General features: G+C 52.5%; 1 protein-coding gene across 2 annotated transcripts in view; it reads left to right on the top strand.

The window, feature by feature from the left end:
* The window catches only part of LOC311529646 (arf-GAP with SH3 domain, ANK repeat and PH domain-containing protein 1-like), a gene marked incomplete at its 5' end in the record, with an annotated part of 119,014 nt that overhangs the window by 20,634 nt on the left and 77,622 nt on the right, over positions 1–20,758 (top strand). The window contains 4 exons of one of the 2 annotated variants that reach the window (XM_084645775.1): positions 2,176–2,321; positions 12,132–12,206; positions 17,537–17,586; positions 17,694–17,823. In XM_084645775.1, coding sequence (XP_084501901.1) covers positions 2,176–2,321; positions 12,132–12,206; positions 17,537–17,586; positions 17,694–17,823 — 401 coding nt within the window. Of the gene's footprint in view, positions 1–2,175; positions 2,322–12,131; positions 12,207–15,485; positions 15,580–17,536; positions 17,587–17,693; positions 17,824–20,758 lie in introns of those variants that run through there. The other variant, XM_084645776.1, reaches the window with a different exon arrangement.

The following is a 20,758-nucleotide window of genomic DNA, read 5'->3' on the forward strand; positions in this document are numbered from 1 at the left end:
CCCAGCCACGGCCCCACAGCAATGCCCCCTGCTTGGCGAGCAGCTGAGGGGCAGAGACCACCCCTAGCAATAAGGGTGGCATTGCACAAGTACTAGCCATGGCATCACCAAACCCCACTGTGCTGCCCAGGTCGGCTTACACACCCCTGCTTGTGCCACCCAGCTCCCGCCACATCTCCCAGGCCAGACGGGCCTGGGGTCACTCGTGCTCACAGGCCCTGGCGCTCCCTGCCCAGCGGGGAGCTGACAGAGAGCGAGTGCCAAGCTGAAAGGAATGGCTGTTCCCCTGTCCCAGCCCGGCCCCCCCACACCGCTGATGGGGCTGGATGGGAGCGAGCTCTGTGCTGGAGCTTCGTCCTCCTCCCCTGCCGCCCCAGCACTGACCGGAGCGCTAGCCCGGGGACCCTGCAGCGCGCCAGGAGCAGGAGGAGGCAGCCCTGCTGCTGCTGAGGGGCACAGCCAGGGCTGGGGGCGGGGGGGACCCTCGCCAGAGGCTGTTTCTCAAGGGCACCTTCTGGGACCCGAGCTGCCTCCTACAATACCTGCTCCACAGTGTCTGTGTGCCCAGAGCGGGAGCCCATCGGCTCCAGCCGCCCTGGTGCAAGGTCTTCCCGCACCACTCTCCGCATCTCCCACCCCTACCTTGCCCCATCCCCCAGCCCTGCCACTGTTCTGCCCCACTCACCTGCCCCACCCCTCAGCCCTGCCTTGTCCCTCCCCACACCCCCAACCCTGCTCTGCCCCGCTCACCTGCCCACTGCCTTGCCCCTCCCCGACCCCTGCTCTGCCCCACTCACTCTCCGCATCTCCCACCCCTACCTTGCCCCATCCCCCAGCCCTGCCACTGTTCTGCCCCACTCACCTGCCCCACCCCTCAGCCCTGCCTTGTCCCTCCCCACACCCCCAACCCTGCTCTGCCCCGCTCACCTGCCCACTGCCTTGCCCCTCCCCGACCCCTGCTCTGCCCCTGCCTTGTCCCTCCCCACACCCCCAACCCTGCTCTGCCCCGCTCACCTGCCCACTGCCTTGCCCCTCCCCGACCCCTGCTCTGCCCCTGCCTTGTCCCTCCCCACACCCCCAACCCTGCTCTGCCCCGCTCACCTGCCCACTGCCTTGCCCCTCCCCGACCCCTGCTCTGCCCCACTCACTCTCCGCATCTCCCACCCCTACCTTGCCCCATCCCCCAGCCCTGCCACTGTTCTGCCCCACTCACCTGCCCCACCCCTCAGCCCTGCCTTGTCCCTCCCCACACCCCCAACCCTGCTCTGCCCCGCTCACCTGCCCACTGCCTTGCCCCTCCCCGACCCCTGCTCTGCCCCTGCCTTGTCCCTCCCCACACCCCCAACCCTGCTCTGCCCCGCTCACCTGCCCACTGCCTTGCCCCTCCCCGACCCCTGCTCTGCCCCACTCACTCTCCGCATCTCCCACCCCTACCTTGCCCCATCCCCCAGCCCTGCCACTGTTCTGCCCCACTCACCTGCCCCACCCCTCAGCCCTGCCTTGTCCCTCCCCACACCCCCAACCCTGCTCTGCCCCGCTCACTCTCCGCATCTCCCACCCCTACCTTGCCCCATCCCCCAGCCCTGCCACTGTTCTGCCCCACTCACCTGCCCCACCCCTCAGCCCTGCCTTGTCCCTCCCCACACCCCCAACCCTGCTCTGCCCCACTCACCTGCCCACTGCCTTGCCCCTCCCCGACCCCTGCTCTGCCCCACTCACTCTCCGCATCTCCCACCCCTACCTTGCCCCATCCCCCAGTCCTGCCACTGTTCTGCCCCACTCACCTGCCCCACCCCTCAGCCCTGCCTTGTCCCTCCCCACACCCCCAGCCCTGCTCTGCCCCGCTCACCTGCGCATCTCCCAACATTTCCCCTGGTTTGCCCCACTCACCTGTCCCATCCCCCATTGCTGCTCTGCCCCAGGCCCCGAGCCCTGCCCCTGCTCCCCTCACCCCCAATCCCCACCTTCCCCCTGCACTCACCCATCCATCCCCCCCAGACCCAGTGCTCCTCTCCCCCACTTGACTGCCCCTTCCAGCCCTGTCCTACTCTGGCCTAGACACTGACAGCTGTCTGGGGAGCGGGTTGAGGTATGGATCACTGGACAGCCGATGGTAGCTTCCTTCTCTGCTCTCCTTATCCATGTTGATTGGGGCTTTGGTGTTTGTGTGCCTAGATCTCGCTTGCCACATAGAAGCTCATATTGCAGCCCAGGAAAAATTCTCCGCAAACTACCAGAGTGATGGTGACGAGCAACTGGCCAGTGCCTTCACCTCCTTTGCCGAGTTCTCCCAGAAGCTGCTGGTCCCAGTCAAGGGTCTGGTAAGAATTGCTGCCCAAGTGCCTCAGGCCTGAGTGCTCTCCCAGCCACAAGGCGTATGTCAGGGGTAGAAGGCCCAGTTGGTTTCCTCACCGAGAAATGAAGCCACTGTCATATGGACAAAACAGCATGTGGTGGTGTAATTGTGGACTGGGTTGCTGTAACGCTGTAGTGCTCAGAGCGTGAGTCCCGCCTCAAGGCGGGCTGTTAGGACGCAGGGCCTAAACCCCACGTTGGTGGGGAGTTCTATACTCGGATACCACCAACCAATCCTCAAGCACTACAACAGCCTAACCATGAAGTCAGGCACAGTCCCCTTGGCTACTCCCATCTGTCTTGTCACCTAGGTGAGCCTGCCTTTGTGATAGCTGGCCCTTTACAGCAAGAATCACAGCAATATTCAGGCTACTCCTAGTCCCAAAGAGCCAGTCGCTTACCCCAAGTCTGTTCCGCCTTAGATCTCACACCAAAGACAATGCTTGTAGCCAGTCCTATAATAAGCTTTATACCAATATATTTACTAGGAAAAAGAAATGAGTTATTTACAAGGTGAAAGCAGGTAAACATAGATACACAAATGAGTTCCAATCTTAAGTAACAAAAGGTAATAAAAGCTTCTATAATCAGCTCTATATGTTCCTTAGGGCTAACCCAGGCTAAGCAGCTGGGGATCCTTTGCTTATGCCTTGAAAATTTTGTCCCCCAGAGTCCAAGCAGCATAGAGATCTCGGGTTCCTTTTGTTTGGCATTTTTATCTCCCTTCTGCCATGTGCTGTGAGCTGCAACCTCAGTTCAGTTGATGGGAGGAGTCCACTTGCTTGGCTTATCTTCATGGGGAGAAGGCAGAACAACAACAAAATCTTTTGTCTTCTTTTTGCAATATCCCCAACAGTCCATCTGGTATGGATGGCCCCTTCCTTTTGGGAAGGGAGAAACACTTGTTAGAGGTCGGCCTTTCATACTAGTCAGTGGCTATCCCTGTTTGGTCATTTACACAGTCATAGAGACTCACAAGACAAAGTGCTCAAATATCACCATCCAATCTGGGGTACAATGGTATAGGTGAGATTGGTGCAGGCAGCTACGCAGGAGCATTCAATAAAGTCTGAGCATTAAACACATTCTTGTGATTCTTATAATTCTAATAGCTGTTACAACATCGCAGGGGAGCCAGCCTGATTTCAGCTCTGTATTTGTCAGGGTTCAGTTGAGACTGAGGGTGTTTCGATGGGCAGCCGCAGGAGGTGGATCCATTTTGCCTGTGCCCCGGCTGCGGGTTCCGTGCCATGGGGGCTTCTGAAGCGAGGTTGGAGACAGAACATGTGCAATGCGCAGGGAACGCTGCGGGCGCTTGGGAGGAAGCCCAGGCCAAGCTGGCTGTGTGAATTGTTGGCAGGCAATGGTGACTTTTAATAGTATGTAATTCAACCAAATATGAACAGACTTCCTGAGGTCCCCAAAAGGTCCCTCCTGGGGCCCAGGCCCACCCTCCTGCCAAATTCCGAAGGGCCAGCACAAGCCATGGGGACGTTAGAGCGCTTCGCCACAGCTGCAAGAGCGGTTTATAATGGAAAGCGTTAGGCAACTGAACCACAAGTGCCCATTGCTCTGTCCTGCGATAGCAGAGAGGGACAATAGCTCCATAGCTCCCGCCTCTCGGGGCGGTGCCGGACCTAGGCCGGCAGGAGAAGCTCTCCTATTGGCGTCGGCAGCATCTTCGCCGAGCCCTACTGCGGTGCAGCTGTGCCGCTGCAGTACTGTGAGTGTAGACACGCCCTGAGTCCCTTCAAGGAAGGGCTTTTAGCTCTGCTCTCCAGGGGCCCAGCGCCATTCACTGGGCCGTGGCTCCTGTACTATTCTTCAGGCAGCCCAGCCACCCAGCCTACACCTCTTGCTCCCCTTATCCCCTCGCCACAGGCAGGACTCCTGCTCTGGTTCCCAGTCCCTGCTGCCTGTCTCCGTAGAGCAATGCAGGGAGCATACACAGGTTTCTAGTTAAGACCCCTTGTGCGAGGAGCTTAAGAGAAAGTGGCAGCTACAGACAGGTCAAAGCAGGGCAGGGAGACAAAAATAAATGTCAGGCATCTGGCTGCAGCAAAATGGTGAATTCTGGGGCAGAAATGATGAATTCCATGGCCAGATTACTTGGCCACAGAATCAGAGTCCCTGGAGCCCAGACTGAGATGAATGGGGCAGTTCACACCTTTCAGAGTTACTGTTTCAGGCTGTCTGCAGACTCAGGCGTGCACACTACATCAGTCATACTCAGTTAACATTCTCCAGGTTAACAACGTTCATTTAAAAAAAGTGAAAACTCAGGTTTTGGAGCGCAGCTCTGCACAAATGGTGACTTCTTCAGCAAAGTCGATGACTATGGTCTTGTGAAGTACGGGGCCCCTACCACACCAGCACCTACAAAAAGAAAGATAAGCGCTGAGCCTGCAGTTCCTGCTGGGAGTAGTTCCTGGATGGGGGTAAGAGGCAGTCCTAGTAGCATGTGTTTGCAGGTTGAGCCCTCTGGTTTGAGACTACTTATGACTTTCATTTCAATATGTTCTGCCCCAGAGGAGGCTCTGTGACAGACGGACAATATCCTGCAATATCCTGATGGAATGAGGATAAGCTTTATTGAGTTAAGTTAAACCGTATGGAATTGGGATTAGCACCTTTGGGCACAGTGTGAAAAAGGCAGTTGTGGCTGTGTTGTTGTGGCATTGTGTGCCTCTTCTCTAGCAGGGAGGGGGGATACTAATGTACCTCCTCCATTCCCAGCCCTTTGAAGTCACCCCCTGGGGAGAGCTGCATATGCTTGTGCAGACTGGATTCTCCAGAGCCCACCAGACAAAGAACAGACTTTTGAATAAAAGCCTGGGGTTTAACCTGCCTTAGGGCTTCTCCCTGCTCCAGCAAATGGGCAGGACCCCTGGAGCCCAGAGGGCCCCAGTTCTTAGGGGAGGGTTGGTAGGACTTGGCCTACTGGGTGCTTGTTCTGAGCTGAAGCTCTGATGACCGTGTACCACAAGGAGGCTCCTAGGGTGTGGTATTAAAAGCCTGCACTTGCCAGAGCCCATGAGGGAGTTGGGGTAACTCTGGTGAGCTTATTAGCATGCGGGTAGTTTCTTTTGCTCTTTCACTGTTTTCTCAGTAATGCTTTGTACCCTAGGAATAAACTTGGCCTGCTTAGGAAGAGCTTTGTGGTAACTTGTCTCTGTAGCAATTGCACTGTTCTCTGTCTCCGAAGAGAAAGCAAACAGGTGTCCTTGGGCAGCCGGTCTGCGCTGGGAATGACACAGTGAAGACAGGGTGCTGTACACCCTGGGAGTGCCCTGCTCAGAGGGGAGAGAGCTGCGGGTCTCCACCCAAAAGGGCAATGGCTGGGGAGCTACTAGCCTGAGAGTGAGTGTGTTTGCTGAACCACAGAGGGGAAATCCAGGTGCAGCCACCTTGAACCGCGATCTCTATGGTGGCAGCATTGGTGGGATCTCTAACAATGTCAATTGCATAAATGCCAACAGCAGCAAAAGCAAGTTACTTAGACAGGAACGGCACAGAGAACAAAGCCTCAGTAGTCTTTCTGGGGTAAGGCACAGTGAAAAGGGAGATGGGGAAAATGAATTATGAACAACTGAAGACAAATCTGTTGGTTGAGCTATGCAGGGAAAGGGAGATTAGCCCTGAAGATAGAGCAAAATCATATTTAGTGATTTGCTGTATTCGTATGACCAGTCAAGCAATGATGGTCCATGTTCACAGAGAACATCCAGTCGACTGACAGAGGGCCCAGTAGATGGAGAATTTTGGAGCCAATGCCCTGGAGAGAAACAGGGAAGAGGCTGACAGTCAGCTACTGTGTTCTGTCCAGACCAAGGCCACCACTGCAAGAGGGGTGCTGGACGCTCAACAGCTGGAGCAAGAGAGGCTTCAGCTGGAGAGGGACAGAGTGCATCTGGAAACCTCGCAGCTTGCAGACCTTGCTCTAGCAAGAGAAAGCAGTCTGGGACCCGCAGCAGTGCCAGTAAGACCAAACGCCAGCACAATGCCACAACAGAGAAGAGAGAAAAGGACAGGGAGCATCAATATCAGATCAAGATGGCGAAACTGTTGCAGCAGAAGCATTGTCCGGCAGGTGGAGCCAGACGCCAAGGACCTGTGCCCGTGGGTGGCATAGACTCCAAATGACTTCCTCGCTATGTGAATTAAATAAGCTCAGACAAGGGGACATAGTAAGGGACCTGGGTCCACTGCTTGCTAGGCAAAGGCCCTGGACATCTTTACCCTTATGGGAAGACTGTAACGATTATGATAATTGAAAACAAGTTTTGTGACTGAAGTTTAAACTGACCCCTGAAGCATATTGGAGAAGGTTTCGGGCAGCTCAGAAGAAAGAGGACATAACCTATATTGAGGCATCAGCTCGATGTGGAACTGGTTACCACGGTTCATGAGGCCTCTGAGTTAATGGGTATAGAACAGCAGTTCTTAAAGTGTGGGGCACGCCTCTCGAGGCATGGGAATGTGTAAAGGGAGGCGCAAGCTCTCTGTGTGTACGTGTGTGTGTTTTTTAATAGCTCCAGCAATCGGCTTGGGCTCCCACTGTCACAGCGGGGCAGGCTGTGACTCTGGCTCTCAGTCCTGGCTCCCGCTACCAGAGCCGCAGCCTGCTCCACGGTGACAGCGGGAGCCTGGGATGACAGGGGGAGCCACAGCCACACTGGGCACTGCAGGGCTCTTCACTAGTCCCACACAGGACTCTCTTAGCAACTGTGACAGGTCCTTTGTGTGGTTTTCCCCACAAGAACTTAAAACCATTAGCAGCAACACACTGACAGTGAGAAAGAGCTTACCTGAGAAATGGATGGTTTTGTGACAAAGGGAGTAAAGTGTACAACACAAGCCAAAGCGAGGGCAGCAGCAGACGTTCCAGCAAAATGCAAAAGCCGAAAATACGACTAAGCTTATTTCAAACTGGGCTTTACATGGAGCGGGTCCAGCAATGCACCGAGGCTTCAATGTGTTGTATGTGGCGAAGAACTGGCAAACGACAGTATGTGGCCCTGCAAGCTACGCCAGCATCTCAAAACAAGACGTGCTACCTGAGTATCTAAACCTGTAGAGTTTTTTCAGAGGAAGCTCAGTGAGTTAATAGGACAAAAGTTGTTGAAGTGTACAGTGTTAACATAAAGGCTACTGAGGATTCTTACTGCATGGCTTTGTGCATTGCCAAAGCTGGTAGACTGTACAACATAGGTGAGAAACTGCTACTTCCAGCTGCAAAGGATACGTGCACAGTGGTGACAGGAGAATCATAGAATCTCAGGGTTGGAAGGGACCTCAGGAGGTCATCTAGTCCAACCCCCTGCTCAAAGCAGGACCAATCCCCCAACTAAATCATCCCAGCCAGGGCTTTGTCAACCCTGACCTTAAAAACTTTAAGGAAGGAGATTCCACCACTTCTTTAGGTAACGCATTCCAGTGTTTCACCACTCTCCTAGTGAAAAAGTTTTTCCTAATATCTAACCTAAACCTCCCCTACTGCAACTTGAGACCATTAGTCCTCATTCTGTCATCTGCTACCACTGAGAACAGTCTAGATCCATCCTCTTTGGAACCCCCTTTCAGGTAGTTGAAAGCAGCTATCAAATCCCCCCTCATTCTTCTCTTCTGCAGACTAAACAATCCCAGTTCCCTCAGCCTTTCCTCATAAGTCATGTGTTCCAGCCCCCTAATAATTTTTGTTGCCCTCCACTGGACGTTTTCCAATTTTTCCACATTCTTCTTGTAGTATGGGGCCAAAAAGTGGACACAGTACTCCAGATGAGGCCTCACCAATGTCGAATAGAGGGGAACGATCACGTCCCTCCATCTGCTGGCAATGCCCCTACTTGTACATCCCAAAATGTCATTGGCCTTCTTGGCAACAAGGGCACACTGTTGATTCATATCCAGCTTCTCGTCCACTGTAACCCCTAGGTCCTTTTCTGCAGAAGCAGCATCACAGCTAGACATGATCCCACTTTCCAATGACACAGTTTCACACCATGTTGTGGAGACGGCCCCTGATGTAAAAGAGCTGCTCCGAGAAAGTGTTCGTCAGAGCCCATATTATTCAGTTCAGATTGATACAGCTACTGGTGTATATTTGAATTGCTATAGCAACAGAATTAAAAGAGGGATTTCTGTTTTGCCATCCACTTCCAACACAAGCAACTCATATAGAACTTTTTCAACTATTAAATAATTTTGTCCAAGACACTGGTCTTGTTTGGGGATGTTGTTTTGGAATGCAGCCATGGAGCATGGTCTATGACAGGATGGCATAGCGGGATTGTGAGAGAGGTACAAGAAGTGGCCCCTACAGCTACCTGGAATCATTCTATGGTTCACAGAAAGGCATTGGCTGTGAAGACGATGCCAGAGGAGCTCAGCAATGTTCTTTCAGTTACAGTAAAAATTATAAACTCTATAAAGTCGCGTCCGGTTAATTCAAGGATTTTTGCCATTTTATGCAAAGAGATGGGGGCAAACTTCACACAGTTGTTACATGCAAAAGTTTGTTGGCTGTCCCAGGGCAAAGTGCTGACAAGGCTATGTGAGCTGCGTGAGGAAGTCCGTATTCTTCTTGCTGATACCTCTCCGCTTGAACAGCATTTCAGTGACATTCACCAGATATACTTGTTGTCATATCTGGCTGATATATTCGAGCGACTGAATTCTCTGAATGTGGCACTTCAGGGACAAGATGTTAATGTTCTCATTGCTAATGATCGGATAGCAGCATTCATTAACAAACTTGAACTGTGGTCTTCATGTGTGCAGCAGGGATCTCTCTCCATGTTTTCAACGCTGGAGGATGTTGTGCAACAGTGCAGTGATCTATCTGTTGACAGCATCCAGGATGTAAGTCTTCAGCACCGAGGGGGACGGCAGGAGCCGTTTTCTGAATACTTTCCTGAAGTGGGTACAGACCAATGAAATCAAGGGACCAGGAACCCATCAGCTTTAAGCCGAACCCCACAGCTATGCTGTCTTCAAAAGAAGAGGAAAGCCTTATTGCCCTGTCAAGTGACAAGGAACTGCAGCACAAATGTGAGATGCAGACTTTTGGGTATCAGTGGGATCTGAGTTTTGTGAGTTAACACATGGGGCTCTTAAAGCCCTTGTTCCTTTTTCAGCTACCTAACTATGCGAGTCATCTTTAACCACAATTCCAAGTATTGCTCCTGGCTTTCTGTTGAAGATGACTTACGTCTTTTCCTTCCTGCACGGCAACCCCAAATTCCAGTACTTTGTATAGTGAGGAAACACACACAGTCCTCCCACTGACAAGACAGGACTGATGGAAATTATACTGAATTAATACACCATTGTTTGGTGTCATGTTTCCTAAAATGTGTGTGACATTTTATTTTTGCTGCTTCCATTTGTACTGTTTTTGAACTGAAAATTAATACTTCTGAAACTCACACTGGTCTATAATTGATCAAATCTTTACTTTTTTATTTATTTTTGGTGGTAACTTGTCTCTGTAGCAATTGCACTGTTCTCTGTCCCTGAAGAGAAAGCAAACAGGTGTCCTAGGGCAGCTGGTCTGTGCTGGAAAAGGCAATAACTGAGGAGCTGAATGCCTGGAGTGGCTGCCCTTACTGCGGGATACAGCTGACCTGCCCTGAACTGTGACAGGCTCCTCCCCCAGGATTTGATTTTTCCAAGTCCATCGGCAAAGTGAAGCCAGTGTCCTTTCTCCCAAGTATTCAAAAAGTCTGAGTTAGGCCTTCCAACAGTCATGAGATTTTAAAACATAAACAGGTTCTTTCACTTTGCCTTCTGCTTTTGAGCCTGTAGGCTGCACTCAGGTCATGTTTCCATGATTTTCTCCACAACAAGGAGGACTAGAAACTTCCTTTTTTAATGGAAGCTGATGGTCTCATCTATTCACATGACTCGAGGAGCTGGGGCTTTAAGAAAACTACCAAAGATTGGAAGAGACATGACAGCTGCAGTGCTGTGTGGTGAATGGTTTGTATGGAGCTAAGTGCTTTGGGCTACATTCACAAGGGGGACCTGGGCATTTCAACGCCAACTCCTAGGGACCCTGCCACCTTGTGGATTCCTCATTCCCAGTTAGGCTCCTTACTCCCCATGCCATGCCTGGAGAAGTGGGGACCCTAAGAAAGGGTTGCTCAGGTGCCAGCCTGCTGAGCAGGGAGCCACTTGGGCCAGCCAGTAGGAAATGCCAAGGAGCCCCAAAAAGAATTAGGCCTTTGCTCACAAAAAATGACAGAGGTGGTGCTGTGCCCAGACCACTCACCTGGGATGGGGGAGCTCTGGGTTCAAATCCCTGCTCCAGATCAGGCAGATTTGAACCTGGGTCTCCTACACCCCAGTGCGTGCCCTACCCCTGGGCTATTGTGGGAGGAAGGCTCTGAGTATGCCTATTGGATTGGCCCCTGCGAGCAGTTACATAGAGAATGTCTCGTTTGAGACTCCCGCTAGGGCTAGGCATGAGTGAGGGTGCCGAGCTGCTCAGCACTGTCCTCAGGACATAGGCAATTCTGCGCACGCTTCTTGGGAATGTAGGGAATATATGTGGCAGCTGAGTAGGGGTTGTGTGAATGCCAGTGGTGCCTGCATGTTGGATGTGGGCCCCTAAAGAGCAGGTAGGCATCAAAATCCCCTTGTGAATGTAGCCCTTTGGGCAGGTGCTGGCTCTTATTATGTCTTTGTACAGCACCTAGCACAATCAGACTCTGATCATAGCTGTAGCCTCCAGATTCTTCTGAAATACAAATGATACAGAGCCTGATCCTCCTCACCTGTGTAGCTCTGTCAACTCCTGAATTACACTGCTCAGAATCCGCTCCCTGCTGGGAACACACTTGTAAGGGTTGGAGTTAAGGCTTTAATTGCATTTTGAGTTAGACTTTGGTTGTGGTTTGAAGTTATCGGGGTGTCTGATATATTCAGAGAGTAGGATAGATGGTGAAATGACTTAATCTCGTTTCCTTGCAGTGTTTGTCTTGTTTCAAAAATCCCTTGTATAGTGATAACTGAAAGCCAATGAGGTTTCCTGTCTGGGAATTAGAGCTGGCACGTGACCTCTCCAGTTATGGTTGGCTACATGTATCCATTTTAGAGGCCCTGGTTTAGTTGCTTATAACTTGGTCAAGTTTAATCTTTCAGCCTGGAATTTTCCAGCTCTGGTTTCTGTCTGAGGGCTTTTTTCTCTTTAAAATATGAGCAGAATTGTTTTTTGAGAATTAAGAAAAGGAAAAGTAGCCAACGTTTTTTACCCATATCAAACTCTCTTTCTCTCTCTGAACTGCTCTGGAAGCTCTGTGTTTGGAGTGGGACAGACATGTGCGTTCCAGAATGCTGGTGAAAATCCCCTTGGATTTGGTTGTGGGAGAATATTTTCCACCCTGCCCTTTGCCCATGAACACCGGCCTTTCCCTCACAACCTCCCAGCTACCTGCACGATGTGAGGCACCAGCAAGGGAGTCTCAGCCCCTCCCCACATGCCTGAGGGTGCGTGGGACGAGACAGGGCTCCTTCTGACACCTCCACACCCTGCCTGCTCCAGGTGGGGCGGAGGTTGCTGTGTTTGTCCTCCAGCTGCAGAATCAGGGCCCAAGGGAAAAGATGGCAATCAACAGAATCCATAAGAAAAGTGCTTCCCCAAGGAGCCATTCTCCAGGATGAGAGCGCTGAGGGGGATCCTCCTGCAGGCTGCAAAGTGGGTGTGAACCGCTGCCTGGCTTTGTGCTGGGTGGATTCACAATGCAGGCTTCAGAGTCTCTCTCCTTTCTTTCCAGTTGCAGAGCTTGTCTCACAACATTAACTTTTCCCTGGACTCGCTGGTAAAGAGAGATTTAAAGGAGCTCAAAGGGGTGAGTCGATGCTGAGTGGGCCGGTCAGGGTGGCCCCTGGGAGAGGGGTTGCACAGTTGAAGGATGTTCCCTGCCCCCCGGTTTCACTAGCAGCAGGCAGGAGACGTGCTAAGAGCTGGGTTGGGAGGCCATGCTCCCACATGGAGCATGCTGTGGGAGCAGCTGGGCCCAGCAGTGCTCTGGAGCCAGTGGGAAAACTCCATCTCTGTCTCCAGGGCCCTGGCACGCAGCCACCTGCCGCCGCTGTTCTCCAGCCTGCCCCAGCCTCTGAGCAGGATGCAGGCATAGATGCGATTGACAGCAGGGCAAAGTCCCCGCCCACCTCTTCACTCCTCCCACTTCTCTGACCCAATTTGCCTGCAGCCCTTTGGCTGAACCAAGGGGTGTCATGGGAGTTCCCAGGGAACAAAAGAACCTGTTTACCCCTAAATACTTCATAGCTTCCCATTACATCACCGTGTGAGCATCCCCCATGGCCTCCCAATCAGCTCCCTCACCGGATGAGCGTGCACCCTCCTGCACTGAGTGTGCATGGCATCCCAGAAATCCCTTACCGGCCACCCCCAGTGACTGCGTGTCCCCATGGCTTCCCAGGGACCCCCTGGCGAGTGCATGTCCCCAGGACCCCCCAGGGAGACCCTGTTGAGCACATGTCCCCAGGGTTGCCAGCCCTCCTGGTTTTGCTGGCAGTCTCCTGGAATCAAGCTCCATCTCCCAGAGGCTATTGAAGCCAAACCAGGAGATTTTAGTCCAGCAGCGCAGCGGGGCTAAGGCAGGCTCCCTGTGTGCCCTGGCCCCATGCTGCTCCTGAAAGCGGCCAGCATGTCCCTGCAGTCCCTGGGAGGGGGCAGGGAGTCTCCACACACTGCTCCCAGCCCGAGCGCCGACTCTGCAGCTCTCATTGGCCGGGAACTGCGGGGGTGGTGCCTGCAGACAGGGGCAGCGCATGGAGCCCTCTGCCCCCCCAGGGGCCGCAGGGACATGCCGGCTGCTTTCAGGAGCGGCATGGGGCCACGGCAGGCAGGGAGACTGCCTTAGCTCCGATGCGATGCCACCTGGGAGCTGCCTGAGGTAAGTGTTGCCCAGCTGGAACCTGTAAACCTCACCCGCTCCCGCACTGCAACCCTCTGCCCCAGCCCTGAGCCCCATCCAGAACCCAAACTCCCTCCCAGAGCCCACACCCCTCACCTCCTCCCACACCCCACACACCTGCCCCAACCCTGAGCTCCCTCCTGGAGCCAGGACCCCAAACCCCCTCCCACACTCCAGCCCCATGCCCCAGTCCTGAGGCCCCTCCCATACCCAAACTCCCTCCCAGAGCCTGCACCCCAAACCCCCTCCACCCCAACCCCTCGCCCCACCCCACTGAAAGTGAGTGAGGGTGGGGAAGAGCGAGCGATAGAGGCAGGGGGATAAAGAGCGGGTCATGGCCTTGTGGAAGGGGCGATGCAGGGGCGGGGCATAGGTGTTTGGGTTTGTGTGATGAGCAGTTGGCAACTCTAGTGTCCCCATGGCCCCCCAGGAAGCCCCCAGGTGAGTGCATGTCCCCCATAGCCACCCAGCGAGCCCCCCTGTGAGTGCATGGCACCCCTGGTCTCTCAGCGGGGCATCCCTGGGTGAGTATGCACCTCCTGTGACCTCCCAGCGGGGTCTCCCCTGGTGTGAGTGTGCACCTCCCATGGCCTCCGAGTAAACCCTTGCCCCTGCCCCAGTCAAATCATGCCCTCTGTGGCCTTCCCCAGGCAAATGTACACCCTTGTGACCTCTCAGTGGAGGCCCCTTTGATGGGAGTGTGCGGCCTTTGTGGGCTCCTCGCCGCCCCCCCCCGGTGTTTCCTGCCCACCCCCTGTGGTCTCTAACATGCGCTCTCCCAGGGAGCTCCCCCACTATATGTTTGTGTGTGCACGTGGTGGCTATGGGTGCATCTGTACATGTGTGTTGTACATGTGTGTACATGTATCTGTACATGTGTGTTGCTGGGTGTGCATGCCTCTCCTACTTTCATAGATTCCAAGGCCAGAAGGGCCCATTGTGATCATCTAGTCTGACCTCCCGTATAGCACAGGCTAGAGGACCCCCTGGAACATTTCCTCTTTGAACTAGAGCTGAACTTTTAGAAAAACATCCAATTTTGGTTTAAAAATTGCCAGTGGTAGAGAATCCACCATGACCCTTCGTACATGTGTGTGTAAGTGTGTGTTGCTTTCAGGTGTGCTTCTCTGTATTGATATCTGTGTGTGCACGTGCCCATTATTCGATGAAGAGGGTAAAATTGTTAATGATGCAGAAGAGGTAGAAGTGTTCAATAAATATTTCTGTTCTGGATTTGGAAAGAAGCAGGATGATGTGCATGTGTCACATGAGGATGAAGAAATACCTTCCAAGTAACCTTCTATTAGTAACTGAGGATGTTAACACCAGCTGCTAGGGATAAATATTAAACCCAAAAGTTCTAAAGATGTTGGCTGAGGAGCTCTCTGGCTCATTGATGTTAATTTTTAATAAATCTTGAGTATATAAATACCTTCTCTGACAGGGGCTGTGGCTGAATGTTGTTCAGGCTCCAGGATCTTGATACACCTCTGGGAATCCCGAGCATAGAGGCTGAGATTGCCCTCACAGCAATCCCAGGGGGAGGCCAGGAAGAGGCACTTGCTAGAATCTGGGACAGAATGTTAATAGCTGTGGGATACTGGGACAGCTAAGCAACATTGTGGCCCAGGACTCCACGGAGAGCAAGGAAACTAGGCACTGCTAATAGGTGGTAGGTTTCAAAACTCTGCAGGGGAAGGGAAACTGAGGCACAGCTGAAACATGAAGTGTCAGAGCTCCCCTGGCATGAGGGCGACTCTGGGTAGTAAAGAGTGCTATCAATTAATGATGCTTGGTAGAATGTGGGAAAAGCCCTAGAGAGGTGTGAAGCAACCGCTGGGTGGAGTCTTGAGGTTAAGGAGGGAGAAAATTGCCCCTTAATCTATGGTTTCATGTTGGTCAGTGGAGGTGTAATTAAACCTGAGGGGGATGGGGGAAGCAAACACACTTCACCTCGCCCCAAGGGGGTGTGACATTGGGAACTGATCTAGAATGTTGTCATGAAACTCTGTTTTGGGGTGGTGATTGGAACTGTTTATCTGTTTGTTGACTGACTGTATGAAGTTTAAATTAATAAGAAGTAAAGCAGATGTGCTGTTGAAAGGGGGAGGGTGGGCAGAACACCCTTGGAGTACTTGTCATGTACCCCTGCTCTGTTCTTTTTTGAAAGGGGGAGAAAAGTGATGAACTGCGGGCGCTGTCCTGGAGCTGACGGCTCTGCTGGGGTATGAGGGAGACTCCAGATGTCAGTCCCATGCCCAGCTGATTGCCAACAGGCGATGTAAGTAACGCAGTGTCTACGTGGACACTGTGTCACCCTAAATACATCGACCTAAGCACTGTGCCTTTCGCGGAGGTGGAGTTAAGTCGATGTAGTGGGTGACTGACATCAGTGGGAGCACCACTGCAGTGTGGATGCTGCCTTACGTTGACCTAACTCTGTAGTGTAGACCAGGCCTAAGTATAAAGAGTGTAGGGTTGATATATTGAATAAAATGTGTGTGTGTGCGTGTGTGTTGACTGCTTCACAACTGCTGTCTGCCCCTGAAAGAGTTGAAGTGTAAACCAGAAGCTTCCTGCTGTTGGGTGGAGTTCTGGCAGAGGGTCTGAAGGGTCAGCACTGCGCCCAGAGGGGCTAGGTGGCTGGACAGCAGGTTCCAACAGTTGGGGGTTGCCAGCTAGAAGGTCTGCAGCCTGAGAATGTGCTTAAGGGCCCCGAGGTTCGGGCAGTGGTTGGGCTCTATTCAGACTTCAGGAGCTTGAAACCCCCTGAAAATCCACAGCACAGCTTGGGGGCAAAAGACCTATCTGGCTTTAAGATTAAACTCGATAAGTTTATGGAGGAGATGGTATGATGGGATAACATGATTTTGGCAATTAATTGATCTTTAAATATTCATGGTAAATAGGCCCAAATGGCCTGTGATGGGATGTTAGATGGGGTGGGATCTGAGTTACTACAGAGAATTCTTTCCTGGGTATCTGGCTGGCGAATCTTGCCCATATGCTCAGGGTTTAGCTGATCGCCATATTTGGGGTCGGGAAGGAATTTTCCTCCAGGGCAGATTGGAAGAGGCCCGGAGGTTTTTCGCCTTCGTCTGTAACATGGGGCACAGGTCACTTGCTGGAGGATTCTCTGCTCCTTGAAGTCTTTAAACCACAATTTGAGGACTTCAATAGCTCAGACATAGGTGAGAGGTTTTTCGCAGGAGTGGGTGGGTGAGATTCTGTGGCCTGCATTGTGCAGGAGGTCAGACTAGATGATCATAATGGTCACTTCTGACCTTAATATCTGTGAATCTATGATTCCCCTCACAGCAATCCTATTGGGCAGCTAGAAAGGATCTGTGACACCTTGCTGGTGAGAAAATACCATGTATTAAAGGGCTCTTTAACATATGGAAGAAAGGCAGAACAAGAACCAACAGCTACACACTGAAGCCAAACAAATTAAAATGAGAAATAAGGCCCAGTTTGTAACCATGAGAGTGATTAACCATTGGAACAAACTCCAAAGGGAAGAGGTGGATTCTCCATCTCTTGGTGTCTTCAGATCCAGACTGGCTGCCTTTCTGGAACATGCTTTAACCAAACACAAATTATTTGGCTCAATGCAGAGGTAATGGGATGAAACTGAATATCCCATGCTAGCCAGGAGGTCAGCTTAGATGATCTAATGGTCCCGTCTGGCTATAAAATCCACGTGCCTGTATATCCTTGTGTGCTCACGTGTGTGAACATAAGTCTGTGTGGCTCTGGGTCTGTGTATACACGTGTGGTCTGTGTGTGTGTATGTGTTTGGGGGGGGGTTCCTGTTTTAGCTTTCATGCACACTGCAGGAGCACCAGGGGAACTCACTCTCAGCGATGTGCAGAGTGAGGTGGTGCAGATTCTCCAGCAGGTGAGTGCAACAGTTTCAGTCCAGCAGCATGGGGGTGGGGGGCCGGGGGTAGCTGTAGAGAGCACTCTGGTGTCCCCTGCACGGCTTCCAGCCCCTGCAGGTTCGGAATGACGCGTCCAAAGGATACCACTACATGGGACACGCAGACCAGCTGACTTACTAGCCGGGCAGCAGACGTGGCCATAACAAACAGGCTAGAGCGCACATTTGGGCCCTGACTAGGCAGGCTAGCAGCGCGGTGTGGTTTGCGTAGAAAGCTCTGCCGTGCCAGGGGTAAGGAACAGGGGGCATATTGTACGGGGCCATTGTCACTAATCACTTACCCGTCTCTTACCAGGACTTCAAAAAGCCTTTTGACAAAGCCTGGAAAGACTATGAGAATAAACTGTAAGTTGACCTGCCCCCTGTCCTCTTTACTCAGGCTCACCGGGAGCCGATTCTAATAAAGCCTGGCCCAAGGGAGCCTTTCAGAGTGTTTTTTGCCTTTCTTCAAGCACAAAGATTGAGAAGGAGAAGCGGGAGCTGGCGAAGCAGCATGGGCTGGTGCGGAGCGAGGTGGTAGGAGGGGAGATCGCTGAGGAGATGGAGAAGGAGCGCAGGATGTTCCAGTTAAACATGTGTGAGGTAAGCGGTGGGGGAGCAGCAGCATCACAAGCACCTAGAGCAATGACCCTTTCCACTGAGCAGCACTGGCCTCTTCTCTGCAACTCCCACCTGATGGGAACTTGGAAGTCTCAGCCGTGGGCTGTGGGAGGAAAGGTGCAGAGTGGCTCGGGGATGGGGAAGGGAAACTCTTGAAGAGGAAGACTCCTAATTCTCACATTGTTATGGGTTTTTTTTAAACTCCAATTGAATGTATTTGTGGGGATTATATCAAGGCCTCTTCCATTGCCAGCCAGCCTAGCTCCTGGTGGCTGCTTTTCAGCTTCTTGTGTGGCACAGAGATGTTCCTACTGTTCATTTTTGACCAGATGCCTTGTTTCCTGTAGTCTGATACCTTGTTGAATTTACAGAAATTACAACTGTGCCCATCCCCTCTCCCTTCCCCAGGCCCGTGAGCAGCGGGCAGAAGAGGCTAGGGGATGCTAAGCCTCCCCAAACACGATGCGGTGCACCTCCCTTGGGAGGCATGCCGCCGGCCCGTGCCTTTGGAGCCCTGCCTCCAAAAGGGTGCCTGGGTCATAGTCTGGCCCTTGCTTTGCCCCAAGGCCCCGTGGTGCTCATCCTCTTCCCCCTGGCCCCGCCTGCACTGCTCCTCTTCCTGTCCCCACTCTGCCTCTTCCCCCAAGCCCTGCCCCGCCTGCCGCTCATGCCTCTCCACCCGCCGAGTGGTGGGCAGGTAGCGGGGCAGAGAGGTGCGAGCGGTTGGTGCAGGGTCTTAGGGGAGGGGGCAAAGAAGCGTGAGCGGCGGGGCTTGGGGGAGGGGCAGAGAGGCACGAGTGGTGGGAGGGGGCAGAGAGGGGCAGGCAGAGGGGCCTCAGGGCAGAGAGGGGTGGGATGGCCTTGGGAGAAAGGGGCCAAGCCTCGAGGCGGAGCAGGGGGCAGGGCCACAGTCTGGGCATCAGTGGCCCCCCGCTTCTCAGGAGCTTCCAGCGCTCATGCCCAGCCTCCCCAAATGTGGGAGTCATGCGCTGCCCATGCCCAGGCCAACTGTATTTGTGTCCCCCCCTTCACTGGGTACAGAGCCCTTGCTATTCCTGACATCCAGACAGCTGCTTTGTCTGACTCGTGTGCTCCTCAGGTCTCGTCAGCTTCGCCCAGTGCCTCATGAAACGCCCCCAAGCCTCTTGTCCTTTCTGAGCAGCAGCCAGGTTCCACTGTAACTGATCTACAGCCTGTCCCTTCCCCATAATGCTCCCTGCTGCCTCATAAACATAACCCCCTCCTTGTTAAACGGTCTCCTCCTCCCCCACTGAGTCCCTGGAGTCCCCAGCCTAGCTGGCCCTGCATGGGGAACTGGAAGCATCCAGAGAAAGCTCCCATGGGGCCCTGGGTGTAGCCTTCATCCTAGCCATCTAAATGTAGCTTGCACAAGCTCCCTCCTCCTTGGAGGGGTCAGGGAGCACGCTTGGTGCAATGGAACATTCAGTGAATTTACAAGCAAGTAGAGAAGTTCCTCTCATGGATCAGTAACTGGTTAAAAATAGGAAACAAAGGGCAGGAATAAAGGGTTAGTTTTCAGAATGGAGAGAGGTAAATAGCGGTGTGCCCCAGGGGTGTGTACTGGGGCCAGGGCTGTTCAACGTATTCATAAATGATCTGGAAAAAGGGGTAAACCGAGAGGTGGCAAAATTTGTAGATGATACAAAACTACTCGAGATTGTTAAGCCCAGAGCAGACTGCACAGAGCTACAAAGGGATCTCACAAAACTGAGTGACTGGGCAACAAAATGGCGGATGAAATTCAGTGTTGATGAATGCAAACTAATGCACATTGGAAAACATAATCCCAACTATTCACACAAAATGCCAAGGTCTAAATGAGCTGTTGCCACTCACGAAAGAGATCTTGGAGTCATTGTGGATAGTTCTCTGAACACATCCGCTCAAAGTGTCAGTCAAAAAAGCTAACAGAATGTTGGGAATCATTAAGAAAGGGATAGATAAAAAGACAGAAAATATCATATTGCCTCTATATAAATCCATGGTACGCCCACATCTTGAATGCTGTGTGAGATATATTGAATTGGAAAAGGTTCAGAAAAGGGCAACAAAAATGATTAGGGGTATGGAGCAGTTTCCATATGAGGAGAGATTAATAAGACTGGGACTTTTCAGCTTGGAAAAGAGATGACTAAGGGGGGATATGACAGAGGTCTATAAAATCATGACAAGTGCAGAGAAAGTAAATAAGGAAGTGTTACTTACTCCTTCTCATAACACAAGAACTAGGGGTCACCAAATAAAATTAATAGGCAGCAGGTTTAAAACAAAACAAAAGGAAGTATTTCTTCACACAACACACAGTCAACCTGTGGAACTCTTTGCCGGAGGATGTTGTGATGGCCAAGACTATAACAGGGTTCAAAAAAGAACTAGATACATTCATGGAGGATAGGTCCATCAATGGCTATTAGCCATGATGGGCAGGGATGGTGTCTCTAAACTCCATTTGCCAGAAGCTGGGAATGGGCGACAGGGGATGGATCACTTTATGATGACCTGTGCTGTTCATTCCCTCTGGGACACCTGGCATTGGTCACTGTCGGACGACAGGATACGGGGCTAGATGGACATTTGGTCTGACTCAATATGGCCGCTCTTATCTTCTTAAGACTCTATGCTGAACATGTGCAAATGGCAATTTTCTGCCCCTTATAACTCAGACAACCAAATCTGACCCATGTGTCAGGGGCCAGGGCAGCTGTCCGTGTGGCTCTTACCTTCTGCCCTCCAGCTGGAGCCGTGTCTAGGTAAGGGCCATGCATGGGCTGCTGTGGGGAGCCAAGGACCCTCTTGCCCTGGGCAGGGGGCCCACAGGGTGAGGAAACAGGCCAGAGGCTGTTCTCGACGCCACCCCCACCCCTGGCAAGTGGAGGGTCTGCAGCGCAGCTCCCCA

Source organism: Lepidochelys olivacea (assembly GCF_965140295.1).
Source record: "Lepidochelys olivacea isolate rLepOli2 genome assembly, chromosome: 13".
Classification (NCBI taxonomy): Eukaryota; Metazoa; Chordata; order Testudines; family Cheloniidae; genus Lepidochelys; species Lepidochelys olivacea.